This window comes from Eubalaena glacialis, chromosome 6, assembly GCF_028564815.1.
Source record: "Eubalaena glacialis isolate mEubGla1 chromosome 6, mEubGla1.1.hap2.+ XY, whole genome shotgun sequence".
Classification (NCBI taxonomy): Eukaryota; Metazoa; Chordata; class Mammalia; order Artiodactyla; family Balaenidae; genus Eubalaena; species Eubalaena glacialis.
In genome coordinates this window covers 46,238,415-46,256,071 of record NC_083721.1, presented here as the reverse complement: position 1 = coordinate 46,256,071, position 17,657 = coordinate 46,238,415, and the positions used below count along the sequence as shown (strand labels likewise).

The 17,657-nt window shown below is 34.8% G+C and overlaps 1 protein-coding gene across 2 annotated transcripts in view; it reads right to left on the bottom strand.

Annotated features, from left to right (window-relative positions):
* The window catches only part of EPHA6 (EPH receptor A6), an 846,791-nt gene that overhangs the window by 318,989 nt on the left and 510,145 nt on the right, over positions 1 to 17,657 (bottom strand). The window contains exon 6 of one of the 2 annotated variants that reach the window (XM_061194037.1): positions 14,542 to 14,666. The exons of the other annotated variant lie outside the window; for it this stretch is intronic. Within the exon in view, the coding sequence (XP_061050020.1) occupies positions 14,542 to 14,666 (125 nt within the window). The remainder of the gene's footprint in view (positions 1 to 14,541; positions 14,667 to 17,657) is intronic. 2 annotated transcript variants of the gene reach the window in all.

Below are 17,657 nucleotides of genomic sequence, written 5' to 3'. Positions count from 1 at the left end.
TCAAAGAAATTTGTTTTTAAAGAGATGTACTGAGTAACAACTAGAAAAGAGTAGCGTTTAGAGGATTGGTTGAAGCAGTGAAACGCCTCTATTTTTAGCCATGCCTTTATTGAGATATTTATTTGAGTATATTAGATAACACAAATCCAGATACAAATTTCTTGGGAAATTATCTTTCTTGATCTAATTTTCCATTTACACACACACACACACACACACAAACAGATTCATGCAACTCTTCTGGTTTTTTTCTATACTTAAGAGTTAACCTATTAAATAATCCCATGGCTCCTTATATAAATATGCACTTAACTTGTTTTTTATACTTTAACTAATATTGATTTGGGAAAAAGTTCAAATATTTAATTTTTTAATGACCTGAGAAGCACTACATTGGTTCATCTAATCAAGTTTAGAAATCTCTTTCATAAATTAAAATTTTAATTATTTACACAATATTAACTACTTTCCTATGTATCTTTACTGTATTAGAGTGGTTATACAGGGAGAGGAGACTTCTGTTGTTTCCAAGGGTGGCTTAATCCTTTTGTAAACCAGGGAATTGTGCTCTGGTGAGATCTGGTCTACTTTAACTATCAAAAATTGTTAAGGTCATGCAAGAGTCAAAACAACATGAATTCTTAGTTACAGCTGAATACAAGGCCAAAGTTCTATGTAAATTTTTCTGTTTAACTTTCTTCATGAGGAGTATGCATGGGATTGCTTACTTGGAAATGTAGTTAGGTTGTTTATGTTACTTTTATTTTAGAGACAGAGAAACAACTACAAGGGCTTTTAAATGACATGACTGAGTTATTTGGGAAAAAAGAGATCATATGTGTATGTGTTAACTTCATATGTGTATGAAGTTAAGCTTTATATGTTGAATTTTGGACAGAATAGGCCAATCTTCTGGGGAAATTCTAAAAAATGGAATGGCCATATCACTGAACTATCTAGAGTATGTTTTAAAAATTATTGGCGTTTCAGAATAGGTACATTGCATTTTCTCAGAGATAATTATTTTGTTGAAGGCAAATTGAAATATCATAGATTCTTCCAAGAAGCCTGATATGGTGGCCAGCTTCCAAAACTGACCTTGATGATCCCCACACCTAGTATTGGGTTGGCCAAAAAGTTCGTTCGGGTTCGTCCATAAAATGTTACGGAAAAACCCGAAGGAACTTGTCGGCCAACCCAATATTTATACCATTATGCAGTCCCCTTCCAGGGTTGAACTGTGTGTCCAATAAAATATGACAGAAGTGATAGTAATTGCTAAGATTAGATTATAAAAGACACTGCCTGTTTGGTGTTAAATGTGCACTCTCTTTTAGATGTGATCAGGTCCCCATGAACAGTAGCTGAAGCTTTCGGCCCAAGTCACATGAATGAGCTGGAAAAAAAGTTGCCCTGCCTCGTTAAGCTTTCAGCTGACTGCAGCCCATGACAGCTTGTCTGCAACCCCATGGGAGACCCAGAGCCAGAACTACCCTGCTAAGTCACTCCTGGATTCCTGATTCTCAGACATTTTGTGAGATAATACATACTCATTGCTTAAAACTGCTCAGTTTTGGGGTAATTTGTTACGTAGCAATAGAAAACTAATACATTTGATCTGTAGATGAGGTTAATGTTCAGTATCTTTTCCTATAAGGGAAGTAGCTTCCAAATGGTGGCGCTTTCTGAGACAATACAGAATATTAGAAGAGGACTGGCCTTGCATTCAGGGAAACTGTGTGGTCAATATCACACAAGCCACAATTCTTCTGGGTCTAGCTTCCTAATAAATATCAGAGAGTTAGATTAAATTTGCCCTAATAACCATTCATATTTTTAACCTCTATACTTCTAAGAGGGTTCTCACGCTCTCTGTTTGGGAATCTCTTTGTATGTGAAATCTTTACTTATTTACCACAACATTGCCAACTTTTCAATATATCTCTATTTTCATGAATGATTGATAATTGGAGAAAAGGGCTTCCCTGGTGGCGCGGTGGTTGAGAGTCCGCCTGTCAATGCAGGGGGCACGGGTTCGAGCCCTGGTCCTGGAGGATCCCACATGTCGTGGAGCAGCTGGGCCCGTGCACCACAGCTGCTGAGCCTGCGCTCTGGAGCCCGCGAGTCACAGCTGCTGAGCCCGCGTGCCACAGCTGCTGAGCCCGCGTGCCACAGCTGCTGAGTCCGTGCGCCTGGAGCCTGTGCTCCGCAGCGGGAGAGGCCACCACAGTGAGAGGCCCGCACACCACGGCGATGAGTGGCCCCCACTCGCCACAACTAGAGACAGCCTGCGCACAGCAACGAGGACACAGTGCAGCAAAAATATAAATAAATAAATAAATAAATAAAATAATTAGAGAGAAAAGGTTGCTATTGCAAAGATGGTACATGAGAGAAAGAGAATGTTTGGCTGCTGTGTATCCTCTGCATAACCTACTTTGGCCTTTAAAGAGTATAAAGAAAGACACAGAAGAAATGAAACCATGAGGGAAGACATGGTGGACCCATTAGAGTAATTTACCCTACCTAGAGAGTAATGAAATAATAAAATCTGCCAAAATAAATAGAACACCATGCTTCATGAATTATTCTCATATATAAAAAACTTAGAAGAGTGAGAATCTTGTATCAAAGCGAAATATGGCCTGTATTGTCATCAATATATCTAATGTGTACTTGGAAAGTACGATTAGAATGAAACTATTTTCCATGTTTATGGCCATACTACTGTACAGTTATGTCCAATTTCGAAGAAAAAAATTTTCTGTATCTTATTTAATGTCAAATGTTTTACAGTTCATAAACTATGTAAATTCATAATTTAAGATATCAATTTTTGTAATTTCCAAATTAGAATGTTATCACATGCTTATACTAAAACTTCTTAAGTGACAATAAAATAATATTATGGGATGGTATCAACTGATTAATATTGATGTGGATGGTAATTTTTAAATGTAGGAACTGGTTCTGTGCCATAGTCCACACATTCGTTACTGTCTTTACCCCTGTTTTACTTATTACCATACGATCTATAAAATAGAATAATCCTTTTGATGGTCACGCTTGCACTTTGGGTAAGATGGCATTCTGTTTGGGTGACAAAAATTTAAAGGACCTACTGTACCTACTAGAACCCTATTAAAATCAAAACTGGTAATGACACTGAAACTAATACCAGTTTTAGTAGGGTCTATGTATTGAATGCTTACTCTTTCCCAGTAGCAAATGAAATGATTCACATTTAAAAGTCTCATTTAATCTATTCCTCATAATAGCTTATGTGGGTGTTATCATTTCTCTCCTAACAGATGAAGAAGTTAAGTCTTAAGGAAATAAAACGAGTTGCCTATGGTCACAAAGCTAACTGGTTTCAAAGCCTGAATTCTAACCCAGGTCTGTCCAAATCCACTATGACTAGATAGAGTATTTATTATTGTGTAAAATATTTTGTTTCACAAATATCAATGTGAATTGACTAAAAAGCCACCAAAAGTTAAAAAAGCAACAGAAGAAAAATGAAATAAGCAACAATCCAGGCACTTTTAACGTTCCATCAATATCTAAATATATTTTTATCACGGTTTCTTACTAAGTTGCCAGCTGGAGGTTAAAATCTAAGTGGTAATCATGAAGTAGGTAGGTGTCTCTCAATAAGCTAGCAGCTAATTAACTTGTCTTAAAATGAATTAATACAAGTAGAGTGCACTCAGTAAACTACTATTTGTTAACATTATTTTTGTTTTTTCATAATCCAAGTTAAGTATTAACACCAAAATGTTTTTCTCTACCTTCATTCAAGATTGGGAAAGTAGTTTTAAGGACTAGAAATGTGCAAATATTTTAGCTTCTAACTCATTTTTGTTTTCCTAATTCATCCAACAAAATCAAATCTTGGCCTTGCAATAAATAAGGGTTCTCTAGCTCCAGAAGAACAGGTTTCCTAATACTGGATATACTACAATCTTGGATGTTAGACATTCCCTCCAGCAATAAAAAAAAGAATCTGCAAATCAAGTCAGGCAGCAGAGGCACACAGAAGCTTAACATATTTCTTAAATAAAAAGTTGGATTTTCTTTATAATACTGCAATATTTTGAAATCTATGGGGTCTAATAAAAACTGTGCTTAAAAATACAGTTTAAAAACACATACACACCTTTCATAGAAGTATTTATTGGAGTGAACTATCCAAGGAGGAAACCCCACCAAATTCCTGACTGACTACTAAGAAAAGTTGCTAGCTCTACCTTACCCTCTGTATGGTCCATATTTATTTCCTCTATTAGTGTTTCCTAATAAATCCCTGAAGGAAAATGGGGCTAAACAATGCACTCTGTAAACAGCCACCTCATATTCTATAGGAAATCTCACAAGATAACTTCACGTGATTTATCATACAATTACAGGCTTTAAAATCCTCAGAAGAAATGAATGCATCTTTGTTCAGTTTATAGATTTCCTCATTAAGTGCAAGATGAAAAAAGTAGTAGTACAGTATCAGAAGAGAAAAAAGTAAATTTATGAATTGGTAATTATGTTTGTACTTGTAGCCCCAAATTGTAATTGTTTAAGGAATAGGCAAAAATATGGTTGTATTTCTAACTGCACTTGAAACAGCAAACCTTACATTTCTCCCAAGGGAGTATGACTCAGTCAACACTTTAACAAGGCCAGTGATCAGGGGAAACTTGCTAAGGGTTAGATAACATCATCTACCAGAGTTGCAATTCTTAGCTTGAAATTTATATTAGAAAATCTGGCAAGATTTGCCTACAGGCATTATACAGTAGTATTTACACTTTCATCATTTTAGGATAGAAAGTTAGATATCTGACTTGTACATTTGGCTTTCTGAAGTAATAACATTATATCTACATTTTACATTAATGGAAGAGCAGTTCTTTGAAGGCTGAACGCAGTCTGAATTCATGGCAATATCACACTCAAATAATTGGTGCCTGTCTATGGGATTTTTGTTTGTCTGATTTTCACCAAACTAGATCAGAAGTTTAGAGGAAGTTTGAATTTGTGTCCTTGTTACTTCTCAGAAAAATTTTTTCTGAAGGAATGAAACTATAATGGAAAAATGCTAATTTTGCATACTCCGAGGCTATCCTGATTCTGGTGGGCACTAACCTAGACACTTTCCTAGAATAGTTCCTAGTATTCTGTCCCACCACCTGCCCCTACTTAAAGGGACATTTGTGATCCTCTTAGAATTTGGTATTGTGGGTTCTATAACCTCTACTCCAAGCTGTATGTTCCATTGTATTATTTCTTCCCTCCAAACAATAATTTTTAAGAGGAGGTAGAAATTTATAGGAGTAGTAATTAATCTTTTTAAAATAGCCTTATATTTTTATCTTTTCTTAGAAATGCAAAACTTGGTTGTAAATATATAGATTTCCAGATTGTTGAAGAAATTGAATTACTCTTTCACCCTTAAGCCTTTTATATACTTTCCTGTAATTTTTTAATATCTCATATTTTCATTGGAAACATCAAATCTCTCATTCCTTCATTACTCTTACTTGATAATTTCTTATCAGCTTGCATAGCAAAGCCAGACACAATAAAATAATAATAAGCTTATGCAATCATGGAATTTCAGAATTGGAAAATAATCTAGTTTACCCTAACCTCATCAAAAAAGAGATGAAGACATGGAATTCATTAAAGTGATGAGGAAGCAATTTAAGAAAATTCTGACCAGGAATATCAAAGCAACTGATTATGACTTCAGGATGTGATATTGAATTAAAATGTTATGAAATTTAGAGCTGATTGAAATATAGCAAGTTGGCAGAAGTGTGATTAATGAGCAGCCTTAGCTAGTATTACAACATCAGGGCTAAGATTGCACTTCTGGTGACTACATACCACCAAAAGAATCCAGGCCCTTTGAGCACAGTGAAGTGGGTATTGTTTTATTCTTGAAAACCAAAACATAAACTTTGATACTCATTATGCTTATAACCTCCATTTCAGTCTATAAATTTAGATATATTCTAAAGTTTTAAATGAAGTATATTTACTTAGTTCTACCAATTTTAGTTTTTCCTCTTTTGGATGTATCAAATCTTTGACATACTAAATCTAGCTTCTGTAATTTTAAACAAATCCATTTTTCAAATCAAACAAAAGGTAGTATGACTCTTATGAAACAGAAGACAATTTAAAGCTAGAGGAGTCAGTAGACATTTGTAATTTTCATATGCGTGCAAACCTTATACTAGATGCACAGTGCAAATATCTTTCAATTTCTTTCTATTCAGATACATTCAAACCATACAGCTGCTGCTGTTGATGCAGTGCTGGCACCAGTCCCAGGTTTGCGACCACGAAAATCTCTGCTCCAGGCACTGTGGGGACTCCCTGGGCTCACTAAACCAGACAGGCTTCTACATAGTGTGGTGTTTGCTACACAACGTGGAAATTGGCAATGAAATCTCTGTAATGAGTGTTTGTATCAGTAAATTCCCTTGCCATCCATTTTTTATCAGGTAATGTTGTTTTAATTAGTACCAAATGCTCATATCCAATCTCTCTGTGGTGGACATGGCAACAAATAAGAATTATGAAAAGAAAGGAAAAAAGAGAACACGAAAGTTTTATTTAGCAGCTCAGGAATTTGCCGATTCCATTAGGAACAACTCAATTTTATCTGAAACTGACGTGGTCCCTTATTTACTGCATTTTGCTTCGGATTAATATTTTAGGTTCAAATATCACACAAGACATGTAACATCTACAGAGGTTCTAGCCAGTTATAAAGATGGTTCAATATTTAAGTTCACGTGTATGTTTAGAGGGTTGTGGTTATTCTCCCTCTATCCACACCTTTAAATTGAGGTAATGGAGAAGTGGCGCCTCTAGAGACTTACAGCTTCAAGTGTGGTCCTGGGAGAGGCAGTGCTAGCCTTCCCTGTGAGCTGTTTCAAATGCAAACCCTCATCCCACCTCCTTTAAGCCACCTCCAGTCAACTGAATCAGAACCTGCATTTCAGCAAGTTCCTTCTGTGATCCAGGGAATCCATATGCCCTTTCCTCAACCACAGTTTTCTTAGTTCCTATATGAAAACCATGTTTCAATTTACATGCAAGTTTACATTTATGTTACAAAATGTACACATTAGATGGTCATTGTGGAAGGAGGATGCAGAGAATAAATGAGAAATGTTTCTGTACCTAAACAGTGGATAGAGGTAAGAGTAGCATTCCTGGAAGCGAACAGAAAATTCTCTTCCGCTTTTGGGCAAACACCTAAGTGAAGGAAATACAACAGAAGAAAATAAGAAATGTATATTGACAATTTTATAAGGAAGGAGAGAAGGATTTTCTTCTTTTTCAGTTGATTATTTCTACAATAGTTGCTTCATATATTTTTAATCAAATAAAGATGCAGATTTACTGCTTATATATTTTAGGAAAAAAGTAGTATTTATTGAATTGTTATCTTGGGGGAAAAACTACCCTGAGAAAGTAGAATAAGAGGGGACAGAAGGAAGAAAGAGACTTATTGTGCAAAGTTTGTTATTGAGAAGTATGAGACTTTTATAAAAGATAGCAATGATTCAACCTCCTATCGAAGGAGACTACTTTAAATCATCCCTGAGCGATGAAAATATTTCCCATAATGAAAAGCTTCCCACAAATCTCTTCACCTTTTTTTAAAACAATACAGTGTTTTCATGACATGAAATTACATATTTTATATAAACCTCGTAGATACTCAATTCTATAATTGGTAGAGTAGGTGAAACTATGGCAAGTTAAACAAATTCAGAATTTTATAATTATTGACCATCTGTATATAAGAAATATTTCCTTTCTTATGACGAAATTTCTTAAGCAAAATCTAAAAACTGCTGACTGGTTAAAAAAAAAAATTGAGAGAATTGTAAGGAAAAGACTTTACCATTCACAGGTCTTTAAATATTGGATGTAAGAATAATGAACTATTATGGAGGATTCATGTTTGCAAAATGAGCTACCAGTTGGTAATTAGTGGAGCTGTACAACACCCTGGTGAGGTAGGTATATTTTATTGCTGCCATTTTATAGATGCAAAATGGGCAGCAGAGAGTAATGAAGGGAACCTAGAAAATCAGCATCAGCAGAAAGCACTGACTTTTCTGAGACATCCAATTGTGATGCAAGTAGGTGTTAACAACCACTTATTGCCTGGGTTATTTTGGTGAAGTTACTTAGGTTTCTTGTACCTTAGTTTCATCATCTGTAAAATGGGAAGGGTAATAGTACTTATTACAAAGCGTTGTTATTGGAATTGAATTGCTTAATACATAAAAAACACTTTTAAAAGTATCTGGCATATAATTGGCCAACTATCGTTGCCTATGAATTATGAGCTATGTGCCTTTCTGAGTACTAAGGATATGAACATGGACAAAAGAAATCCCTGCCCTCCTGTGCTTACATTCTATTTATTAACAGAGCATTGTCTCAGCTGATGGATATCAGTGTGTGTCCTTCTTATGGACAGGTAGAAACAGGAAGTCCTGGGGGCTTTCTTTCTTTTTTTCTTAATTGTTAGGGGTAATTTCACAGTGGTTGGTAAGTTGTTTCAACTTCCTCTGAATGAGTTCTGAACAAAGAGAGGATTTTATTAATTTCTTTAGAATTTGACTGAAAGCAAACAGTGGTGTTAGGCACTGACTCGAGGTTGGGCGACAAAGACAAACAAGAAATGATCTCCTTTATTCAGGGCCTTACAAACTAGTGAGGGAGTCAGATACACACATAAATGACTCTAATCAAGACTGTCTTTGATAAATATAATAAAAGAACAAAGAAGCAAGAGAAAGAAAAGTGCTATGGGCAGAGAAACAAAGGAGAAGAAAAATTAAAAATGTGAAAACAAAGGGTAAAGAAAGGAGGTAGGAGCAGAGCTAAGGGAATGGTGTATTTGATGTTCAATGAGAGTTTTGATATTTAGTGACTGCAAGAGGGTCTGCAACATGTCGAAGGTGGAGACTGAGGGGTTGGGGACAGATGATGTCTTATTGACTTATTGAAATAACTTTCTAAGCCCAAGATGGAACCGCTCCCATCCAGAGTGCCAAGTCAGCAAACCAAAACTTTGATAATTTTGTGTCTCTGTAAAAGCTCTGCTGGATCAAAAACTCCGTATATCCACAGATGGCCAATAAGCACAAGAAAAGATGCTCATCATTGCTAATTATTAGAGAAATGCAAATCAAAACTACAATGAGACACCACCTCACACCAGTCAGAATGGCCATCATTAAAAAGTCTACAAATAACAAATGCTGGAGAGGGTGTGGAAAAACGGAACCCTCCTACACTGTTGGTGGGAATGGAAGTTGGTGCAGCCACTATGGAAATCAGTTGGCTGAATGGAGGCTCCTCAGAAAACTAAAAATAGAATTACCATGTGATCCAGCAATCCCACTCCTGGGCATATATCCAGAGAAAACTATAATTCAAAAAGATACATGCACCCCTATGTTCATAGCAGCACTATTCACAATAGCCAAAACATGGAAACAACCTAAATGTCCATTGACAGATGAATGGATAAAGAAGATGTAGTACATATATACAGTGGACTATTACTTAGCCATAAAAAGAACGAAATAATGCCATTTGTAGCAACATGGATGCAACTAGAGATTACCATACTAAGTGAAGTAAGTCAGAAAGAGAAAGACAAAGACCATATGATGTCACTTACATATGGAATCTAAACTATGACACAAATGTCATATTTCTGCTATCTATGAAGCAGAAACAGACTAACAGACATAGAGAACAGATTTGTGGTTGCCAAGGGGGACTGGTGGGGGAGGGACGGACTGGGAGTTTGGGGTTAGTAGATGCAAACTACTACATATAGAATGGATGGACAACAAGGTCCTACTGTAAAGCACAGGGAACTATATTAAGTGTCCTGGGATAAACCATAACAGAAAACAATACAAAAATGATTGTATATATATGTATAACTGAGTCACTTTGCTGTGCAGCAGAATTAACACAACATTGTAAATCAACTATACTTCAATTAAAAAAAAAACACGCAGTATATCCAGTTACCCAGTCCCCAAACGCCAAGCCAGCTCTGGGCTCTATACGTCTTTCCTTGTTCATTCTCACCCTAAACAAGGTTGACTGTGTGGCTCCAGCCAATCAGATATTTTCTTTTTCTCTCCCTTATTCTTTATTCCTTGTGCTATAAAAGCTCCCTGCCTTCCGGCCCATTTGGCACTTCCTTGAAAGGAGACCATCCACTTCATGAAGTGTTATATAAAGTGTGTATCACCTAAATTGTCTTCATGGTTTTTAACAGTTCCCTCATTATGAGGAGGCTCTACTTTGAAGAAAAGCATTGTTAGTAAGTAAATACAAAATATAAACTTTTTTGGTAACATGCGTGACTTTCTTCATTATTTTAAGTGACTTTTCATATTCAAACTATATTCATGTGAGTTTAAAAAAATAAAACACTTTTTGAGTATGAAAAGAGAAAAGTAACCAAGAATTGGGGGAGTATAATTAACTGAATAGAGAATATCTAATTAATTATAACCCACAAACAATATATTTTCTTCTCCATAGCCCTCTCATCACACACACACACACACACACACACACACACACACAGAAACAAAAGACAATCATAGCAGGGTTTTAATTTTTATATATAATTATGATGTGAAGATTATTCCCTGTGGTGATGTATTTTTTAAAATGTGTGTATGTATTTAATTTTAGTATACATAAGTTCTTTGAAAGACAGTATAACATATCTATATAACTGTACAAACACAAACATAGTAGCATTTGGAAACAGCTAAAAATGGAAGAGATTATCTTTCTGGACCCTTATTTTACAGATGAGAAAACACGACTAAGAAAGTTAAGGTCTGAGCCAAACTCAAATTTTTGAACATTTACGCCAGCGCCTTTTTCTAAGCAAAGGTCACTGGTAACAACAGTATGTGTTTGACCTCAGATATTTGTAGACACTTCACATTCTAAGCAGCTTAACTTCTCTCCTGATTTACAGAATAATGCTCCTAACACAATAACTTAATAAAACAGCATGAATTCCTCAGAGAATGGAGGAATATTGATCATTTAATTAAGTTTAGCAATACACTATATCTTTGATTGAAAGGAAATGTAAAGTTTAAATGCCATAAATTAAAGACTGCGGCACCAATATTAAAGACTGAGGAGACTATGGATATCATAATGAGCGGAGAAGTAAAATTCTCTCATAGCTCTCTGAGCATTGAGGTGCCTTAGTTATTAGTTGGTGTGCCATGAGATCTACCTGGATCACCTTTACCTGTTCCTGCTCCCATCCCCTAGCTTCTATGTGTTTTGCATTTAAAGGCTTGTACCTGCCATCTACTTTAGACACCTAAACTTGGGCAACTGGAGCCACAATGGAGAACCAGATGTGCCTATGACTTTTTCCTGAATACCACATGTATATGTCCGTTCAGGCCTGTGGTCAATGACTGACTGGAGCCTGAGTATGGAAGCTCAGCTTCTTTGTCTCCATAGGATGAACTCTGAGACGTAATTTAGACTCCAGAGCTCCCCTGTTCACTCTGAGTTTGATTTGCATCTTCCTTCATAGTCCTGCCTTCCCATTGTCTTACCAGTTCTCCTGGGAGCGTTCTTCATTAATCACTTACACACAAATTCCCATCTCAGGGTCTGCCTTTGGGCAACTTGATCTAGGACAGCTACCAAAGCTATTTAGGATCTATCCATTCATCCATCCATCCATATTTATCTATATTTGCTACCTCGCTCTCTCTCTTACCCCCATCTATGTACTTCCACCCCTCATCCCATTCTAACCCAATAGGTAACACCTAAAACAGCATATTTCCATTCCATATTCTGTACGTTAATATAACCACACAAAAATATATATAGATGGGGGAATATTTGTGTTCCCAAAATAGGATCATTTGTACATGTACTGCTTTGTATTTTGCTTTTCTTACTGAACTATATTTAGATTCCTAATAAAGAAATTAGCACTTTTAACTAAGAGTTCTATTGTAGGTTGCCCTAGTTATAAGCTTTATAAAAATAATTCTTGGGAGGAGAAACTGCATTATAGATATAGATATATAAAAGGTACAGTAAGAATCTGAAGTCATAGTTGGGAAAAGTTTTAATGCTGTCAGTCATTTTATGCTTTCTCTGAGAGGTTTGATTTTCTAACATCTTGATTGATTGCCTACACATTATGTATTTATGTATGAAGATATCATAATTTTTATTTAGTTTGTACATAATTCCCATGCTATTGTGCTCTGATTCTATATTGTACTATATAATATGCCAAATATTTCCATAATGCTTTCTTAAATGATATTTCATACTGACTTCATACACTCTTCACCTTCAGGTCTGTTCATAATTAATCTTTACCATCTACTAGAAGAGTTGATATCTTTATTTCCATTTTATAAATGTGAAGTCTGAGACATAGGGAGATTAATAGACTTCTTCCTGACCACAAGCATAATGACAGTCAGAGTCAGTACATGAATTAGGAATCCTTGGCTTCCAACTCCATGTTTAATCCATTAGCACTGGATCACTGCCATTTTCTTACAAAATAAACTCCTTCATAACATTATTTACTCTATCATTCAAACGTGAATATTATGTCAATGACCATCTTTCAGAATATTATTAATTTATAAAGTTTTGACTGGATGAATGTGGTTCTTTTTTTATGGAATCAGTATAATTTTTCTTTAACTGGAAATATTGCAAGTTATTTTCATCTTCAAACATATGAAGTAAAAATGACAATAGAATAAGAGTGATTTTCTGCGTATGAAATATAACCTTTATAAAACACAGAGAAATATTTTTATTCTGAAAAGCTGCTTAAAAATATGTGTGCGGGGCTTCCCTGGTGGCGCAGTAGTTGAGAATCTGCCTGCCAGTGCAGGGGACACGGGTTCGAGCCCTGGTCTGGGAGGATCCCACATGCCGCGGAACAACTAGGCCCGTGAGCCACAATTACTGAGCCTGCGCATCTGGAGCCTGTGCTCCATAACAAGAGAGGCCGCCATAATGAGAGGCCCGCGCACCGCGATGAAGAGTGGCCCCCACTTGCCACAACTAGAGAAAGCCCTCGCACAGAAACGAAGACCGAACACAGCCATAAATAAATAAATAAATAAATAAATAATTAAACTTAAAAAAAAAAATGTGTGCATTGCTTTTTAAATACTCTGAATTTTTGGGTACATGAAGATATATTTAAACGAGTGGATGGAAAATACATATATTTTTGTGACAGGATGCTACGGGTTGTAACATTTGAAAGAATAGCCCAACAGGATTTCTGAGCACATGCTGGCTAGACTAATGTGCAGAATCTATAATCCAATTAAACTGAGTCAATTCCTCCTTTCTTAGACTATGGATTTATCCATGTCAGTTAATAATAATGATAGTTTTCATTGACTATATAATTCTGAAATTACTAGATACAGCCATGCTACTGAGTCACTTCTCCGCTTTTCAAACTTACATTTGCTCAGAAGCAGCAGAATAGAAAAATAAAGACTTCTATTTCTCTTCTTGTCCTATGTTTCTCCATAGGAAACCTAAATTTATTTGTGATGTTCCTTTGCTTCTAGTAAGTTACAGAAACACAAGTTCTTTCTTATTTAATATACCACTGGGAATTATATATAATTTTTACATTATAATTTTTTTAAATGTAATGCTCACTTTACCAATATTCCAGGGTAGTATCAGCCCAATGGGACATATTATCAGAATTGACTATATGTTCTGCTATAATATCTATAGGACAGTATCATAATGGTGAGGGATGGAGGGAAAAGCATAAAGAATGTATGTGAATACCATAAAACTAAGGATGTATATAATTTGGGAAAATATAGTAACTGAGAACAATTTTAAATGACAGAAATGGAAATTAAGGTTAAAAGTTGATTTACTAACCATATTTATCTTGCTAACTTATAAAATAAATCAGCTGACCTGAATGTAAAGAAAATTTTTAATTCATCAGCTATTTCCACTTAAACCTTAAATCATAACTTTCCAAATTTTAGCAGACTGTAACGTTAAACTCATTGGCAAAGGATATGGCCTACACGAAATTGCTTTAGATTATGGTAATGCCATTTTACTATTTCTTCCCAAGTGAGTTTTAGAAACAATGTTATGTCAATTAAACTGTAAGTTGAAGGAGTTACAACTTCTTACTCTATTGTAAAACTCCCTAGAGTAAGTGAAGGTAGAGATGAACATCTTGTGTCTTCTACTTTAATCTGACATAAAACAAGACAAATTAATTAAGAAATTATAAGCACAATAGTATATTGGAGAGTATTCAAAGACATAGTAGGTATGAAGTTAGGACGAAAAAGAATAGGTTTTAAAGTAAAATAATATTGTATAACAACATGCTTAGTATATACATATATGCATATATATGTATATGTAGATTTTTAGGAAGCTCCAAATAAGACCTACTTTCTCATAGTACTTGATCTCGTAGTCCAGTATGGGTCCATTGGAAAAAGCAGGTGCTTGCCATGATATGGCAATGCTATTTTGGGATGCCCAGTCCTTCCTTACCATACCTATCAGGGAAGGTGCTGAAAGGAAAGAAAATAACTGAGAATTAATTGGCAGGAATAATTCTCCATAATCCTTTCTTTAATATTTTGTCTTCTAAGGAAAACACAATTCTTGTTGAAGAGGACATTAGTTATTGATGTCAGAGTAATATGATAGGATCTCCTTTATTCAATCCAAATAAAATATTAAAATATATTTAGAAACATTATTAAGGAACATAGGAAAGACTCAGATAGTCCATGAATAAGGACCAGAACTCATCATCTCTGGTTTTGTTAGAGGACAACAATTTTTCTTAAACTGGCTTTGGTTTTGGGCTACAACTTGAAGTACAATAGACTTGACTTCTATATTTAATCAAATCTAAGTCTGCTATAGAAAATCCTCTGCAATTACAAGATCATTTATAGACTTTCCTTCAAGACTTGGTACTTTATAAAGTCTTAGTACTTTATAGAAGTTTATATCACAAACTTCTTAACTACAGTAAATTTTTGCTTATCAATGTGAGGATTATTTCTTTTGCATGGTTTCCATGACATTTGAATAAAACCGAAATATTTAATTTCTGAAGTTCACTTTCACAGTCATGTCTATCTTCTTTTTCTATGTAACATTGTTTTAACAATCCAATCCTAACCGAAAGTAATCTTGTGTTAAACTTCAAAATTTACCTAGAATGTATATACTGCAGGTTCTTTTATCTAAAAAAATACTTCTCATTTTTAAATATTCTAATTACTCATAAAAGGAGTTTTTTACATAGAAATTAAAACTTACTCTTAAAAAATACAAATTAAATATACTGAGATACCATTTCTCATCTATTAGATTGGCAAAAAATCCAAAAATTTGACACCAGGCTCTGTTGGCTAGGCTATGGGAAAAAGCACTTTAATACATTGTTGGTGTAAAGGCAAAATGGCATAATCCTTATAAAGGGAAATTTAACAATTTAAGGCAAATTATATGTTCATTTATGCTTTGGCTTTTGGGACTCTATCTGAAAGAAACACTGCAGAAATACAAAGTGACATATTTATAAGACTACTCACTGAGATTTATTTGTAAAGATTGGAAACAATTTAAATGCCCATCAATAAGGGACTGATTGAAAAAAATACGCTACATCCACCAGAGAATTATGAAATTGTAAAAAGGAATTGTGACCATATATAAATACTAGAATGGAGTTATTTCAGGATATATTTTTAAGTGAAGAAAGTGAGATGGAGAAAAATGTATAAAAAACAATGTAAGGATAAGCCTAGAATAAAAACGAATAATAATGGTTACCCTTAGAGGGTGGGAGGCAATAGGATGGACACTACAGGGTGAGAAGCAAAACATCTCTGAATATATCTTCCCCTGAAGATTTACTTTGGAACCCTGTAAATATTTTAAATAATTAAAAAACAAATTAACGTTTAAAAGAGCAATCTCAAAAAATCAGTAGAAAGAAACCTGTGTATTGAGTTGAAAGCATAGCCTTCAAGAGGAACTACTTAAAATGACATTAAAACACAATAACTTTGGGCTTCCCTGGTGGCGCAGTGGTTGAGAATCTGCCTGCCAATGCAGGGCACACGGGTTCGAGCCCTGATTTGGGAAGATCCCACATACCGCGGAGCAACTAGGCCCGTGAGCCACAATTACTGAGCCTGCGGGTCTGGAGCCTGTGCTCCGCAGCAAAAGAGGCCGCGATAGTGAGAGGCCCGCGCACCGCGATGCAGAGTGGCCCCGGCTCGCTGCAACTAGAGAAAGCCCTCACAGAAACGAAGCCCCATACAGTCAAAAATAAATAAATAAATAATTTTTTTAAAAACCACAGTAACTTAACATACATACCAATAGAACATATTTTAAGTACTAAAAAAAGCCGCAAAAATTATTAAACTGTTTTTAGTAATGATATTGTTAGTGTTACTACTGGTATTGTAATTCTGAATATGTGTGTGTGTGTGTGTGTGTGTGTGTGTGTGTGTGTGTATTGAGGGATAAATCAAATGAGTAATTTTGTTGGTGTTATTGAGAACTAGGATTTTTTTCCTATGGGAAAAAGGAGATACAGATGCCAGACCAATGAAGGTAAGTAAATACCCTATACTAGTAAACTCGAATTAGAAGTATCATTATGAACTCATGATATCTTTCCAGTTCATTTTCAGAAATCCATTCAAATGTCCCAATTGCAATTGAAAACAGGATTTGAAAAAATTCATTCTCTATGATCAAGATGAAAATTCTTTAAATTTATAAGAAAGACTCAAGTATTAAATGTGGTAATTTACTTCCCAATGTTGCCTTTGTATCTTAAGGATAAACTATTCAGTACTTTCTTAAATTTGTGAGAATGACAAGTTTGGTTCTCCGAAGGAATTAAGTACTTTAGAAAGTATATTTAAAACTCTTTCCAGCTGTTCAGTGACAGCATTATTGCTGGATTAAGATATATTCTTAAAATGAGAGATAATTATAGAAATTTATAAGAAATAGAAGTTTGTGCCATAAGCTAAAATAGAAATGGGTAATATGGTAAATAAGAAAGTGTTCCGATAATTCACTATTAAAATTGAGTCATATTCACTGCTAATAAATTACCATTAGTAAATTTATCCCTGTTGAAAAATGCATTAATGTTCTTGAATTATAGTATAATAATGTATTAAATGGTGCTTTATGGAAAAATTATAACTTTAAAGTGAATAAAACAAATTAGAAGTTGATTAAAGTATATCAGTTTCTTACAACTTTTGAAAATGTCCTTTTCATGTATACAATCTTATAGTTTATTTTTCAGTTTAATGTACAATATCACAAAGCAATATTACCAGTGTATTACTTTTTGCCTCATAATTATTTAGCACTCAAGGTCAAATGATATAATCCTTGCAAAACTTACAAGAAATTCAGTTAGGCCAGTAGCATTTTAGAATGACTACTGGTTAAAATCTAGGTACTATCTTTTCTATTTCCATTTCTCCAATGGTTAATTAATTGTACAGACA